The 16,549-nt window shown below is 35.5% G+C and overlaps 3 protein-coding genes across 3 annotated transcripts; 1 reads left to right on the top strand and 2 right to left on the bottom strand.

Annotated features, from left to right (window-relative positions):
- The first annotated feature begins 2,460 nt into the window (after positions 1-2,460).
- On the top strand, positions 2,461-4,177 carry LOC117928563 (peroxidase 4-like). The gene is made up of 4 exons (XM_034848470.1): positions 2,461-2,712; positions 3,052-3,243; positions 3,337-3,502; positions 3,596-4,177. The coding sequence occupies exons 1-4, from the start codon at positions 2,497-2,499 to the stop codon at positions 3,985-3,987; spliced, it is 966 nt and encodes a 321-aa protein (XP_034704361.1). The 5' UTR covers positions 2,461-2,496; the 3' UTR covers positions 3,988-4,177.
- A 3,787-nt stretch (positions 4,178-7,964) lies between these two features.
- On the bottom strand, positions 7,965-9,256 carry LOC117928564 (LOB domain-containing protein 15). Its single transcript, XM_034848471.1, has 3 exons — positions 9,144-9,256; positions 8,637-8,886; positions 7,965-8,552 (listed from the first exon to the last, which is right to left on the bottom strand). The coding sequence occupies exons 1-3, from the start codon at positions 9,155-9,157 to the stop codon at positions 8,136-8,138; spliced, it is 681 nt and encodes a 226-aa protein (XP_034704362.1). The 5' UTR covers positions 9,158-9,256; the 3' UTR covers positions 7,965-8,135.
- Positions 9,257-14,664: 5,408 nt separating this feature from the next.
- LOC117928970 lies at positions 14,665-15,717 on the bottom strand. The gene has a single exon (XM_034849131.1). The coding sequence runs from the start codon at positions 15,417-15,419 to the stop codon at positions 14,805-14,807; it is 615 nt and encodes a 204-aa protein (XP_034705022.1). The 5' UTR covers positions 15,420-15,717; the 3' UTR covers positions 14,665-14,804.
- Positions 15,718-16,549: the final 832 nt, after the last annotated feature.

Below are 16,549 nucleotides of genomic sequence, written 5' to 3'. Positions count from 1 at the left end.
GGGAAAGTTCATAAAAGACTTGTACTTGTGGGAAAGTGCAGCTTTCACTCTATCTAAAAGGAAGAAAATAAAATGATGTAAAGTCTCCTGGTATTGTACTAGAGACCTGGTTCATGGACAAGGGTTATAATCCATGGTTGCCTTCGAACCAAACTTAGAAGTACTTCTCCAAGGGAGAAAAAAAGGGCATTTGGATGTTTAAAGTTTAGAAACATGCTTATTACTAAACCTATATCGATCTGTTAGAAACCAAAGTAGTTAAAAATAAGCATCATACAGTTCTGAAAGCAAGCCTAGATCACATTAGTTAACAGGGAACACTCTTCTGGTCTGAAAATGATCAACATATAAGACATTCTCATCCAGTATTATATAATTCTCTCAGTTCTCAACCGGTGATTTTTTCTTTTTTCTTTTTTTGAGAATTTTTTATAGTAGTGATGTTGTCGTTCAACTACAAGGCCAAAGCTAAGACACTGCATAATTGTTTTGTAAGATCAGGCCTGCCCATCTGTTAATCATCCTATTATAACAACAACGAGAACATGTTATCCTTTCATGCCAAAATTTCTTCAGTAGCTTACCTACCAAAAAGAAATTTAAGGCTCATTTAGTCATTTAACAGCTTCTTTTTTCAGTTTACTTTTCTGAGAATGGACCCCTCATGTCACCAACAAGAGTTGGAATGACCATTGAAGCAAAGTTCATGTACTGTTTGATTAACTGAATAGTTCTAACAAGTCATTTGAATCGTCCCCTGCCACAAATTTCTTCAGCATCCTAGCCCCATTGGTGTGCTGACTCATTGGTCTGTCTAAGTAGATTACAATGGCTCCATTAAATAAAAAAATCAGGACAGGGCAGAAGCTCTGAAACTTTGCACATTCTTCCCCACATGCTGATTTAGTGGAAGGTCCATGCTTGGGCCTAGGGCCACTGAGTTCTTTTCCCCATACAAGAAGACAAATGACTCCCCCCCCCCCAGTACCAGATGATGGCCACTGAGAAACCTTTCTTTCCTTTTTTTTTTTTGATATGGATATGGTTTATCCAGATACCCTTTTCTGTGTATCGTGCCATCACAGTAATAACACAATCACTATCATTTGGCTTAGTCAATAGATATTACAAATACATAAAAATTATGCTGCTAGTCTTCTTGTTATCTTTGAATGATTCATATCATTTACTCTACAGTCTTCTCTTAATCCTTCTTATGGAGACTCACTTTTAAGTAGTTGTCATTGAATAATTTCTTTTTTCGGGTTAGGCAACAGGTCACAACAGTCTGATTGAACAACCATCAAGGATCTTGAATCCCAATTTTTTTTATTGAATCATACTTTCACTTTCTGCAAAAGCTTGTCTGCAGAAAGCAAGAAAAGATAAAAGTTATTTCCTTTAATAAACACTTGGTCAAGACTCTAAGACATTGGCTGAAAGATTACTGTTAGGCCATTTGAACATCATACGGGGTACTTTCATTTCTTCAGAGCCCTCATTATCACAGCAAAATTCAAATAGAAATACAAAATTTGGCACCATCAACTACCAACTACACGCATCATGGCAGTCTAAATTATTGGATGCTTCTTCCATGCATATAAACGTGGCACGATCGGCTAGGACCGACATGAGAAAGTGCAGTCCTGACTTGGGCTACCATCAAGGGCATGCTGGTGGACACTAAGATCAGAATGGAGAATGGTATGCAGGACCAGAGTTAATGGAATTTTTTGAAAATTGAAACTGAAAAACAAAAGCCCACCAGAAAATTCTACTTTTTCTGATTCAAACATACACCAAACAAGAATGCTAAAGTTGCGCCTTTTCATTTATGATTCTGTTTAGAGTCAAATTTGCTTGCTTTTTTTTTTTTCCTACCATAGTCATTATCTGCAGGTCTGGCCTTCACCAAATCATAAGATTAATGTCCTTTAATGGGTCCGATTCTTGACAAATTGTCACCTACCACATTACATGTCTCTGCAGGGAAACTTCAAGTCAATATCATTCTGTTAAAAGCTATGCAGCTGAACTTTCCAAACAACTGCTTTCTTAAAATTTCCTTTACCAACTACTATCGATGTTTTTTAACAATTTTTGAGTACATGGTTTTGGACACACTCGCTAGTGTCGTATTGTCCACAAATTTGACTTAGCTCAATTAAAATTCAACAAATGATTAAGAAAATATGGAATCTTCCATCAATACTGAAGATGTGAATGGATAATGTAGCTTTTACTGAAAGTTCGTACATGGATTCTTTTCAAACTTGAGTAATGTCTCTTTAAATTTTTCTCGGTTTTTCCGTCTTCTGTTCTTTGAAATGTGGACATGCATGCCTTGGAGTCAAGTCTTTTTGGTTAGGTCACCTGCCGAGGCAAATGCCGTGAGAAGCACTCTTTTTTACCCTATAAAATGCCCTGCTTCTCCACACTTTGTTCTCAAGGCACGTTTCACAATACTAGTATCATATTTACATTCACTAACCAATGGCTTCCCCCTCTTCTTACATGGCCGTTGTGACTATGGCTCTCCTAATTCTCTTCTTGGGCAGCTCCACTGCTCAACTTTCAACCAATTACTACTCCCAATCTTGTCCAAAGCTCTTCCCCACTGTGAAGTCTGCAGTGAAGTCTGCAATAGCAAAAGAAGCCCGGATGGGAGCCTCGCTCCTACGCCTTTTCTTCCATGATTGCTTTGTTAATGTAACTCTCTTTGATACTAGTCTAGTGCCTGCACTTTATATAAGCTTCTATTAAGGTTGCTATAATAACAATAATAATGACCTTATATAAATCATATGGCCTAACACAAGGCAACAAAATCCACATCAGGAGTGTTTTTTAGTATCGGGTTTAGGCCATTTCCAAGGTGGTTCTACACCAACCTATAGAGACTAGAGAGCCATGCTACATGTCTTAAAGCTCTTCACAAAATAGGCTTGCTTTGCATGTGCTCTACATATTCCTCATTTCCGTTTCCCATTTTTGAAACTTACATGTATTGTACTTTCTTCATGGGGTTTTCTTGATGATTCATGACAGGGATGTGATGGCTCGGTACTTCTAGACGACACATCCTCCTTCATAGGAGAGAAGAATGCAGCTCCAAATGCAAATTCCGTAAGGGGATTCGATGTGGTTGATGATATAAAATCCAAAGTTGAGAAGTCCTGCCCAGGTGTGGTCTCGTGTGCTGATGTTCTGGCCATTGCTGCTAGAGACTCTGTAGTCATTGTAAGTCTCGCCCTTCTGATCATTTCCATCATTTTTCAGAATCGAGCTTACTTCCCATTGAACATGTGCTTTTCTTGTAATGGCCTTCTGCAGCTTGGAGGGCCTAGCTGGAACGTAAAACTTGGGCGAAGAGACGCCCGGACCGCAAGCCAGGCTGCTGCAAACAACAGCATCCCTCCTCCAACTTCAAACCTGAACCAACTAATCTCTAGATTCCAAGCTCTTGGCCTCTCAACCAGGGACTTGGTTGCCTTAGCTGGTATGCAGCCCTTTCCCTACTTCCTATTTTCCCGAAGTTTTTCCTAAGAAAGTACTAATAAGAAAAGATCCAACAATGGTGGAATACAACCAGGCTCACACACAATTGGGCAAGCAAGGTGCACATCCTTCAGGGCTCGCATATACAATGAGACAAACATCGATAATTCCTTCGCTAAAACAAGGCAGAGCAACTGCCCAAGAGCCAGTGGCTCAGGGGACAACAACTTGGCCCCTCTGGATCTTCAAACTCCTACAGCTTTTGAGAACAACTACTACAAGAACCTGATCAAGAAGAAAGGACTTCTCCACTCTGATCAGCAGCTGTTCAATGGGGGTTCCACTGATTCTATAGTGAGAAAGTACAGCAACAGCCGGAGCAACTTCAATGATGATTTTGTAGCAGGGATGATCAAGATGGGAGATATCAGCCCACTCACTGGATCAAATGGAGAGATTAGGAAGAACTGCAGAAGGGTGAATTGATGGTTGCAGTTTTTTCTTGTGACTGAGACTTTTTATTTGAAATATATGTAGTGTGTTCTTGTTGTCGTCCCTTTGTATCACCATCCTTGGGAAGAACACTTGATGTGTACTTTTCTTGGACATTTTCCAATAATAATATAAAAAAAGAAAAGAAAAAAAATAGCATATGGAATACTTTTCTGTTTGAATATGGTGCTTGAGTACAGTTTTTTTTTTTGTTTTTACTTTGATAAAATTTTAATAAAAAATAAAATTTGAAAACAAATTAAGATATTTTGAGTTATGTTTTGTAATATATTTTAAACAATAACTAAAAATATAGAGATTACTTAGAGTATGTTTGGCTCTATAATTTAAAAACATAAACAAAAAACTATTTTTAAAATTTTTTAATATTGTTTGACTGTTGTTCTTTTAAAACAATTTAAAAAAACCAAGTAAAATATAAAATAATTTTTAAAAAATAACGTAAAATTTATTTTTATTAATTTTTAAAAATTATTTTTAAGTTAAAGAATAAAAATTAGTTTTTAAAAATAGGTTTAAAAAAATATGGTTAAACAGATCCTTAATAAACTTATGCATTTTACGTGTATGTGCAGTAACTTTATTAGAGAATAAATTAGAATAATGGACTCTTAAATCAATGTGTTTTTTGTTGTGTTTTATAAAATAATTTTGAATTATAATTGAAAAAATGACTAATATTTAATGATATTTACATTCTATATAAATGTATCTAAAATTTATGGAGAATAAGTGGAAAAACTATTTTGACATCCAAACAAAATTTTATTGTTGAAAAGAATTAAGCTCGAAATTTCAAGAGGTGAGCTGAGTGGAAATCCTCTTCAAATTTCTCATCTTTTAAAATTTTGTTAATTATATTACTTTTAATCAAATTTAATCATTAATTCTTTTCTTTTTCTTTTTCTTTTTTTGCGACCGAGGTGGGCTTCCATTGGATTTTGTGAAAAAACTTTAGGTGGGCCACCTCAGGCTTCCTCCATGCTGGGCTTTAACTTTCACTATTTCAGGTTCACGCAATGGACCAAATGGCCCAAATGGCTGATAGGCCCAATAATCTTTAAGCAGATGGATCTCAGATGAACATGACCCATAAAGTGATGGGCTTCAATTCGTTTGGGCTGTAGCATAAATCCAAAAACCATCCCAAACCGGCCCAATTTTGATGGGCTGGGCTTATTTGTCCTTATTCTAAGTCCCTAACGCCCCCATGATCATCTAACCCAAATTTTCCCTAACAAAGTTGACGGAAGATGATTAATTCTTTTTAACTCTAATATAAATTCAATAACACAAAATGTAAATATTTTTTCACAAAGGATTTTGTGATTCCAATCCTAACTAACCTATAAGATGAATGTAACATCAACTAAAAGCCCATGATAATTTAAAATTCTGAATATAGAGAATTTTTATAGCCCAAGTTGATGATTAGTTTTTTCCTTTGGGCACAGCAAGGGAATTATTATAACCCAAGTATGCTAGAGAGTTTCATGTGGAAGAAAAACAAATGATTTTCTTGGGAATTTCTCTGCAGTAGGAGACCTTCATATCTTAGGGTTTGCCCCTTGTGGAAATACTTAAATACATTTCAATTTTGAATGAATCAATTATGGAATCTTTGATGGATATGTTTCTCATTAGCTCTGAGAATCACACAATTTAGTATTGCTTGAAAAGCCCTTAAGGAGTTGTTTAATCTGCTTCTGACATCCTAATCCTTCAGAAGTTGTCAGCCCCCACATAAATGCCATGGTAGTCAAGGAAAAAAAAACAGACATGTTCTTCAATTTTCCAAGGTCATGTCTATGATTTTCCTTTTTTTCCTTTAAATTCAGTGTAGTTAGTCCTCAAATGCCAATCTGTCAAGCCTAAATGAAGATGGGTTTCTCTTCATAATTGAATATTAATAACGGATGCAACTGGGGTTGTGTTTGGAGTAGGTGCTTATATAGCTGTACAAGCCAAGAGAGGAAGTGCTTCTAGGTCTGAAAATCATTAAACATGAAGAGAGAAGAGGAGGAAGAGTACTCCATCAAGTGGAAATTCTATCAATTTTGTAGGGACCTGAGAAAATTACCATATGGGAAAGTTTAAGAAGAGGCATCTGGCTCTAAGGACAGATAGCGAAATCACACTGACCATACAAAATATCTGAGTTATATTAATGATTAATTACTAAGGGTTGACAAACAAACGATTAATCAAATGTTTCGGTCAGTCATCTCTATGTGATTAATTTTCAATACATAAGTACGCTTTATTTCATTTTTTTGGTTAAAGTAGGCGATGCACGTCACATTATTAACCGAGTTCTTATGATATGTATGAATTTTGGTAGATAATCTAAACCTAGGGACTCAACCATTCACATGCATGGATAGTCTCAACAGTACCCACATGAATTAAATGAAGCTAGCTAGCTTAATTAGCTTGATTCTTTCTAATTCATTTGCAATTCTTAACCTGGCCTTTTCTCGAGAAAATGAGACTGAAAAATTAGATTGCGGTGGGAAAGGGGAAGGAAGATGTAATGAATTTAGACTTGTTATACATGTCAAAGGATGTTGTTTTTCAATAAAGAAATACTTGGAAGGGAGTTGTATGAAGACAAGGCAGATAAGATGCCACTATTTCAAGCAACCACGACATGAGACCAAATTCCATCACATCTCCATGGTTTCAAGGGTCGACAAGGAAGTGTGACGGAAACATAAATATAATGGAGAAGTCTATAATAAAAACAAAAGAAAAGATGGGAGATAGTGAAGGGGGGAATGAAGCTCCCCATAACTTTCTTGTTTAAATAATTGAAATGTTCAAATGTATTTCCCCCCCTTCCAACTCAGGTGGAACTCCACACGCAAAGGAAACCTCAACACTTAGAAAAATAATTGTACTAGCTGGCAGGGCCATTGACCATCTAACAGTACATGTATATACTCCATACAATGCCTTAGCTTCACTATATAGCAAGACGATAGCTCCATGTTAATTTGTTTGCAGTACTTTTTAACTTGGAGCATTAGCTCCATTAATCAACACCCATTTCCACAGCCAAAAAGAAAAAACCCTATACAAGCTTGCTGAATTCTAGTACAATCTCTCAAGCATCTCATATGATATGTTGTGTTGTGTTGTGGGTAGGTAGCATAGGATGAAGGCCTACAATTTGGCTGGGAATTTTTGCTTAAAAGTTCAAACACAAGGTGGTAGGGTATTATCATATGCACATGTCTAGCATAGACTTTGTATATAAGTGAGGGAAAAGGAAGGTAAACATTGGCAATGCCTAGGCTTAGAAAATTGACTAACATTTTGATAATTAATGAAGCAATTAGTCTAAACCAATGGATTATGTGTTAATCTTCTTGAATATTATAATTAGAATTACACGTTGAACCTCCTCATGGTCATTTTTTTTCCAGAATAAGAGAGATCAAGTACCATCTGCCCTCTGAAACTCTACCAATTAACTAGTTAAGTACATACATGAAAAAGTAGAATCAACTGATCCTAAAAATTGAACAAAAATGAAGACAGTACCACTGATCTTGGATTCTAGAAGTAATGTGTTGCATGCTTTCCAAATATGACCAAATTCCTCAGAAGTTTCTAACCCTAAATATATAAGGAGAATACATCATAGCCATACCTTTTTTTGTCTCCCCCATTTCAGACCCTTCATGGGCAAACACCCTCTAAAGTACTGACTGACTCCTTGTGCGAATCCACTCCCGGTACCACCGGAGAACTCGGAGGAGAGACAATTGTTGCCAGTTTCATAGAAAAGGAAACTAATCAAGGAAAAATTGACTTAACAGGTTGGAACCAGATCATATTCTTTTCTTTTTGAATTACATCTCTTAAAGATTTTTCCCAATATAGTGGCAATTCAAGAAGGAAAACATGGATGTAAATGGGGAGGAAAGAAACATATCAACCAACAATATCAAGAGAAAATATTTATATTTATGGACTTTGAAATATGGATTAAGACAGTAATGGGAAAGCTAATAACCAAACCCCCAAAGCAATATTCCAATATTCTCTTACTCATTTTTATTGCAGATATTGATTCATAATAAACAAAATTAAATGGGAATTTTCAGTCTAGAGATTTAACCGAAGTAGGAGACATTTTCACTTGAGATGGTGCTATAGTCGGCGGAGCTCGACGGTTGGGTGTACATGGAGGAAGAGGAGTTAGGAGGAAGAGGAAGAGGAAGAGGAATAGGAGGAGGTGGAGGCGGCGGCCGTGGGGCCTGTGCTGGTGGCTGTGCTGGTGGTGGTGCAGCTACTGAAACAGCCCCGGAAGAAAGCAAAGCTATATGTGAAGGTGGAATGATATTGGCTTCTCTATATTTGTACTTTAGTATCTCAGCCCTTACTGCATTGAGTTCAGCTTGTAGAGATTGGACTTGCTGTTGTAAAGCTGAAATTGCACCCATGCAACCATAGACCGGATCTCTTAGCCGCACATTGGCCTCATAAACCAGACTATTGGCGGCGTCGGCTCTTTGGCTTTCCGGGACTTCCTGAATTTAACAGTGTAAGATTTGAGAAGTTATCAATCAATCAAGAACATGAAATACTACTGGTAGACAGAATTAGGGTTCTACCATGAGCATCTTGGAGACGTTGCTGGCGCCGAAGACTTTGTGAACGGAAGCAAACTTCTGGGGTTCATGGGGAGAGAAGTAGGGAGAAAAGGGGCATTCTTGGGCACACCTCCTTCTCAAGAGCTTACAAGCAGCGCAAGGGGTGATGGAGTTCAGGGTTCCGGGAGGCCCCAACATGTGTCTTCTTCCCATCTGAGTAAAGGCATCGGTTTCTCTCTTGATCTTCTTGCCTATCTCATCAAATCTCTCCCTATCAGCCCAAAAATTCCAAAACAAAAATGAATAAAATCAAATAAACAGCCATAATGATCATGGGTAAATGAAAATTTAGGCAAAGAAAAAGAATCAGAACAGGAAAAAACTAATGCTCCTCTTTTTATTCAATCTTTACTGTAAAAAAGCACAAGTAATCAAGAGTAGTACTGCTAAAGGATTAGCACTTCCAATATGATTACGGAAGGAGAGTTTGAGGTTCTGCTGTTCACAGAAGGAGTATTGGTCTTTTACCTTTCTCTTGACATTCAGGCATGCTCTCTGGGTATGAAGAGGGAGAGAGGGGGAGAGAGAGGGAGAGAGAAAGAGAGAGGGTTTGAAGGGAAGAAGAAAGGAAAAATAATAGGGGGGGAAAAGAGTGCTTAAAAGGCAAGATATACAGGGAAAGTGGTCCACTGTATATAAAAGAAACAAAAAAAATAAAAATTAAAGGGTTATGATCAGAAGGTAATTGCATTTGTTTGTTGGTGATGTGGTGGACCTGCGGCTGACGTACGAGGATTGATTCACAGAAATCATACTTAGCAGAGAAAAAAACTCATCATCATCATCAATGAAGATAAAAGAAAGAGATCAGAGAGGGAAAGAGAGTTATGTTGTTCTACAATTAAATGCCAGCTCTACCACTGATATTGCTCACGTGTGAGTCCTTAAATGTGTTGACTTTCTGTAGCTGCCATCTGATCTTGGCTTGGATTGCTCAATGCTCTCTTTCATGGCTGCATGTGGGTCTACCTTCTTTGTTCTCTTTCTCAGCAGAGATCTATATTTAGTCCTTAAATTAAACCCTAATGCAGTACCTTAAACAACCCATTAATGGGGTTTTGGAAATGAGGAGTTTTTTTTTCTTTTTTTTCCCTTTTCTTTTCTCTTTCATGATTATAAACTGTACTTGCTGAAGCAAAAAGAGTTAGTTTCTTGTCAATATCAAGAACCCGCCTTCATTAAAAAGATCATATCTGGGATCTAGTTCCGAAAATGAAACTAAAATATGCATCAACATCACCGTATAGACACCGCCATCCCTTCTTCAAAGATGGTGATCATGGCCCATTTTTTCTGAATATCCCAATGTTAATTCTCATCATTTCAAAATTAATCTCCCTCGCCGAAAAGCCGATTAATTTTACTGGAATTGCACTGCAGTATTGTCATTGAAGTTCAAAGAAAAAGATTGGACAACCTTCAAGATAAGTTTAACAACTTTTATGGATGGTAACCCTGGTGTGTTATGAAGGACATTGAGGAATATGCACATGTGCTGACATGTAAGACATCTCACCTATATTTTCATGTATGGAAAGTATTATAATTCAAGAATCTCGTGGGAAGTTGTTTACTTAATTATTAATTTTGTACTTTCAACTAGTTCGTGCACTAACCTCTTAATTCTCACTCCTTTATTCATTCAATCAAATTGAGATTATGAGAAATATCAACCCCACATGCACAATGTATATATCAGCCTGCAGCATACTAGTAGTAGAGTTTACATTTGATGGTGAAATTAAAGCGGAAAAAACCCCGAACCAGGGGAAGGGGTTGATGTATGAGTAGTGAAAGAGTGGGATTATTGGTTGGTTGTGAGATTTTGGGGTGTTATTTCAAGGTGGGTGGTGAAAGGGAGGGGGGAGAGGAAGGGGGGAAGGGGAAGAGGGGAGGGTACAGTATATAGGATTAAACTATTTGTTGCTAAGAATTTTGCTTAAATTGGAAGGAAATGGCACCATCCATTCTTGTTTGACCCGGATTTTAAGGCTAATAGATCGCTCCGTTGTTCTCTCATCTCCAACCTAACCTTCTTTATGAGCTTTCACTCCTCTCTCTCTCTCTCTCTCTCTCTCTCTCAACTGGTAGCACCAAAACCCAGAACCCCAACCAGACGTCCCCTCCATCAATACATGCAGTCATGACTCATGACAACAAGAACATGGTGTACTCTATGATTAAACCCTAGATAGACCCTAAAAAGAATAAGGGACTTCTCCTTAATTACATATGGTACTCTTCAAAAGTGGCCGAAGTCGCAACTCTTTGTACCAAACCAACATTCGTTTCAAACCACCAAAGGTCAAAATTATGCATGGAATTAATCGACATCAGTAGCCCTAGTGTAACTGTCATTTACCTAGTCTTATGTATCCCTCAGAATTCCCTTTTTTTGTCTCTTTGGAGTGGTGGAATGGTCAAATTAGTGTAAAACAGGATTAGTTCCCGAAGAATTTTCGGAAATGATTTTTGAGAATAGTTTTTAAAAATTATTTTTTCATGTTTCTTAAAACAAAAGTTTTTTTCAAAACCTAAAATCTCCTTAATCAATTTTTCATATTTTTAAATATATTTAAAATAACTTTGATAGATAGTATCTTATTTTTAATCATTTTTTATATTTAAAAACAATTAAAATATGTTTTCTAAAACATCTCATTTTTTATTTTTAAGCACTAAAAAAAATTATTTTTGGTATTTTTGTTATTAAATATATTTTTCTGTTTTTTTTTTTTTTTTTTTTTTGTCGATCAGGATTTTAATCTCGAGGTGGAAGCGGTTTTTTTTTTTTTCTATTTTTTATTTAGGGGAAGAAGATGCATGGTGGAATAATACCTCAATTGACTTGTTTCATACAATTAACCAATGTTAGAAAATATTAGATGCCAAAATTTGAAAGCTTCAACAAGCTATATAATATAATAATATAATTCATTGCATTGGATCAATTTCTATTGCAAGGCTACATGCAACTTACAAAGAAGAGTGGGTGCCTAGAAAATGGTTCCAATTTTCTTGGTTTAGTGCAAAAGAGTTCCCAAATATGCTACAAGTGATCGCATGTTATTTTATTTTGTTTAATCCTCATCAATGGCGCCAATAATTGAAGGAGTTCCAAGGAACAAGGCACCCCCACAGTTCCAAACTTGAGTCATGACAAAAATTACTGGCTCATCTTCAGCCCTTGTGATCAAGCCCTAGCCTTTAGATTGAGGGCACAGGTAAGTGAAGCACATGCTACATGTTTTTAATTTTTTTTTTTCCCTTTTATGACTTTGAAATAGAAGTAAAAATGATATCATATCACTTAGAGGAGAATTCATAATATCTATATGATATGTTTAGTTCCCAAAAAATTTAAGAAAAAGAAAATATAAAGAAAAAGTAAAATGAAAAAAAAAAACTAAAATTAATAAATTAGTTTTATATATTATTTCAAACTCATTTCATTTATTTTAATTTTTTGATATAATTTGAAAATAGTAAATTTTTAACTAATTTTAATTATATTTTATTTTCTTTTGATATTTGTCATAATATATAAATAAAAAATGAGAAAATTATTTTCTTTAATATCCTTTTCCATTTACCCTTTCCTTAACCTAGCAAGCTACCTCCACTATTCATTAGTTCATTAGCTATTGAGCTTTAATCCTTCTTTAATACTTTTTAAAAACTAAATACAACCATAAGAATTGAATTGTATAAAGTATATGATCGTATTTTAAAATCGCAAGGGTTAGACTCAAAATAAACAATATTTATACATATCATTCTTGATGGTAGCAAAGACCGAACCCAAACCCAAACAAGTCCCTATTACTTGAGACCTTTCCTTTGTTTATATGGGATTCAAAATATCACATTCCTTCCATAAATTTGATGATCTCTTAACTTCAACCTTGGTAAGAAATACAAGTAATATCATTTGTTTACATGGGCTTCACTTTTAGAAACCCAAAAAAAAAAAACAGAAAATTACTAAAAGCCAATTTGAATCTATCAATTGTAAGGGTAGACATGTGGTCGTCGCCGATTAAAAGAAGGGACGGACATGGGTGAAGCATGGTGAGCCTAGAAGGTACGCCACATTAGATGGGGCTGTCACATTTTAGGTGAAAAATTATGTGAGTTGTGAGGTGGGCTTTGCCCAAAAGCCCTAGACTTGATTACTACGGTCCTTGCAGCCCAATTTTAGCGTCAGCTGCCCCCACCTTGCGACATTTCATCATAGGCCACTGGCTGGTGTTTGAATCACAATGGCAAGGGGCTCAAGCCCTGTTTTGTAATTGTTTCTTAAAACACTTTTCCCTAACAACGTCTTTTAATTACTTTCAATTTTTATTTTTATTTTTTCTAATGATTATTTTTTAAAATAATTATACGAATACAAGGAATTATTAAAAATAAATTATTTAAAAACATAGAAAATAGATTAAGAATAATTTAAGTTTTCAAAATAAACTTTTGATATACAAAATATCATAAAACAATTTTTAAAAGCAATTTTTGAGAGCAGTTTTCTCGTAACTGTTTTTTAAAACACTTTTCAAACGAAGACCTGATCTTTGTACATCTAGGAGTATTATTCATCCATGTTAAAAAGACGCTTAGTAAATTAATTTAATAACTTAATAGTAACATTTAAAGTAAAATTAAGTTAAAAAGAAATCACTTTTTTGAATCTAAAATGGTGACCCACGTGATCTCATTGGCCAAAAGCTTTTAATTGATCATCAATTTTCTATCACAAGTATCATCTCTTCCTCTCTTGATTTTCTCTCATAAGTTTATTAATTAATATTAATAAAGTAATTAAACATGTGAAATTTGCTAGGAAGCGATCTAGCTGCTATGACATCGTATAAGGTACAAAGACCTTAAAAAACCAAGGAAAGGATAGGAAGAGCTGTAGAAGGCAGATTAACCCTACCTGATAAAGGTTAGGCACTGTGTATACCTTTTATATTAAGGTTATATTTGGTCCAAAAAGAAATGTAAAAAAAAAAAAAAAATATATATATAAAAATAAATTTAAAATTAGTAAATTATTTTTATATCATTTCGAATTGATTTAACTTATTTTAATTATTTTATATTAATTATATTTGATTTTTTTGATATTTTTTATAATAAAATCTGATAAAATTATTTTTTTTAATACCATAAACCATTACCTTCAGCCCTCGACTGTCTCTACCATTAGGTGCCAATAAAAAGTACTTAATAATTCTCCTTGAACACAGCTTACAATTTTGATTATACTGTGCTCTCCAAAGAGTACCTTCTCAAAATCTCAACAACCACTAAGGAGGCATCTCATTATAACTTAAGCTTTTTTGTGGTCCCAAAGAAATCAACTATAGAGGAGAAATAGGATCAAAAAGTCTGTAATTGAATTTATATAATTTGCATACCAAATGCTCTTGGCCTCTTGGTTTGAAATTGACTGGCCATATAATATACATGCTTTCATCAAGATAGTAATTCAAAATTAATGTTGTCTCGATATCCTTTTATCATATCTCATAATCGGGATTCGTTATAATGAACGAGATCATTCTGATGGACTTGAGTATAGTTACCGACAAAAAGGTTTTCCTATAATTGAAATCGCATAATTTCGGCATTTGGTCTTGATAATAATGTCGGTCTCATTAATAATGAGTTTCCTATGTAAATGCATTACCCTCCAAGCTATGGCATTTAAGGGCCCTTCCAATGCGAACACAACATATAAATGTGAACATACCAGTTGTCAAATGCAAAAAGATGTTCACTCTTATACTCCCTCCTCCTCCTTCACATGCCCAAAGGGGTTGGGGGTTGGCACCATTATTGCCCTAGCTTTCAATCAGCAGCTTCAACTTAAATTTGCCCTAAAGCATCTTCACATTATTTACTATTAATGTATTATTCCCCTTGCCATAATTTTTACCATAAGAGATCAATTTGATGGAGAAGCAGTACGAAGATAGATGGATGGTTGATAATAAAAATGATCTATATTATTAATCAACTAGATATTTGAACATACAGTACATTTTAATTTGCACCAGGTGATTAACAAACTGAAATTGATGCTAAACTGATAACTAACCAAATATTAATCAACATGACATAGGTTTAATTCTCTAAGCAGTACCTTGGTTTGATTTTGCCACTGAATCTGGAAGCAGCTCCACTTCTGACACCAAATTGCAAAGTCGAAGTAGGCGAATGGAAAACATGATCATCATCATCATCCACACCAAAATGGAGGCCGGACTTGGGACGACCCAAGAAACAGCAGCCTCCATGAAAATTTGACTTCAGTACTGAATTAGTAGACCGCGAAGGGTTTGATGATGCCATGGAGGACCATGAAGATGATGAAGATGACGATGATGATGGCGAGGCAAGCGCCTTCCTCAAAGAAAGTCTTGGGAAGAAGGCGAACAAAAAGCCGAGTTTTGAAAGCCTTTGCCTGGACTTCTGATCAGCCTTATTAGAATTTGAATGATGGGAAGGAGGAGGTGTGAGAGGAGGAATAAGAGAAGTATCAGACAATGTGTGCTTTGGTGTACCAGGCTGAATCTCCCACATGAACGGAACTGCACCAGAGGCTCCCGCATAGTACAAAACCCGGTAAGATGAGTTCGCCATGGAGCTTTCCTTGGACAAAAGCCTTGAAAAGAACCTACCCTCCTCCTTGATTTTCAGACTCTCCTGAGGAAGATGGTGATCATGACCAGACCCCATTCTGCAGATCTAAGATCTTAAGACGAAGAAGAAGATAATATTGAATACAGCAGTACTACTCCTACTGGTCTTCACTGCCCTCTATGAATTAATTTAAAATATACATATAAATAGTCATAGGAGCATCGACATATTGAATACTGTTTTCAGGAATTTGTCTCAACATTTCCTCATTATCCACAATAGTTTAACCAATCTGAACTCTCACCTCTACTAGAAAACTTTTTAATTAACCATACTAGATACATATGTGATATGGCCATTGATGAATTAATTACTATGGTAGCTGCCGCTCTAACAATTAATGTTCCAGGAATCAGCACCATTGATGAATGGAAGGACCGGCCTATTCCTATTCGAGGTATCAATGATGATATCAACCACTCAAAAACAGTTGAGCAGTGAGGAGATTTGGTTATGTGCGATCTCAATATCATAAATGAGGACTACCCCGTGGTCCATGCCTCCATGAATAGGCAGCTTTCATGGTGGGGTTAGGGGACCAAATTAAAATCATGCCAACCACATGTTACACCCTCATTGCTCCATTTTTCGGTGGATTTTCGTATTAGGGTTTTGAATAATTAGCTCAATATTGTGACATGATGGTCGAGATATTTTTACTAAAGTTTTATATAATTAACTCAATATTATGATATGATGTACGAAATTCTTATTAGGGTTTTGTATAATTAGCTTAATATTGTGATATGATTGGGATCGCATATGATTGTGATTTTCTTCCATCATCATCCTTTAATTTCAATATGCTACTAAATTAAAAGCTTATTATAGTTTTAGGGCAACCACATGTCACACTCTCACTGCTCCATTTTTTTGGACGATATTTGAATTAGGGTTTTGTATAATTAGCTCAATATTGTGATATGGTCATGATCAAGTTTGATTATGATTTTCTCCCATCCTCATCCTATAATTTAGATATTGTGAAATTAAAAGCTTATTATAGTTGTGATCCATCCTCATCCTATAATTTCGATATCGTGGAATTAAAAGCTTATGTAATGAAGGAAGATTCTCTAAGCACTGAATTAGATTTCGAGAATTCATTCACCATTATTATTGCATGGATATAATTAATGGCAATGATTTTATCAGCTTTTGGGAGT

Source organism: Vitis riparia, chromosome 13 (assembly GCF_004353265.1).
Source record: "Vitis riparia cultivar Riparia Gloire de Montpellier isolate 1030 chromosome 13, EGFV_Vit.rip_1.0, whole genome shotgun sequence".
Lineage (NCBI taxonomy): Eukaryota > Viridiplantae > Streptophyta > Magnoliopsida > Vitales > Vitaceae > Vitis > Vitis riparia.
The sequence above is the reverse complement of the archived record's forward strand: the minus strand, read 5'-3'. Positions and strand labels throughout refer to the sequence as shown.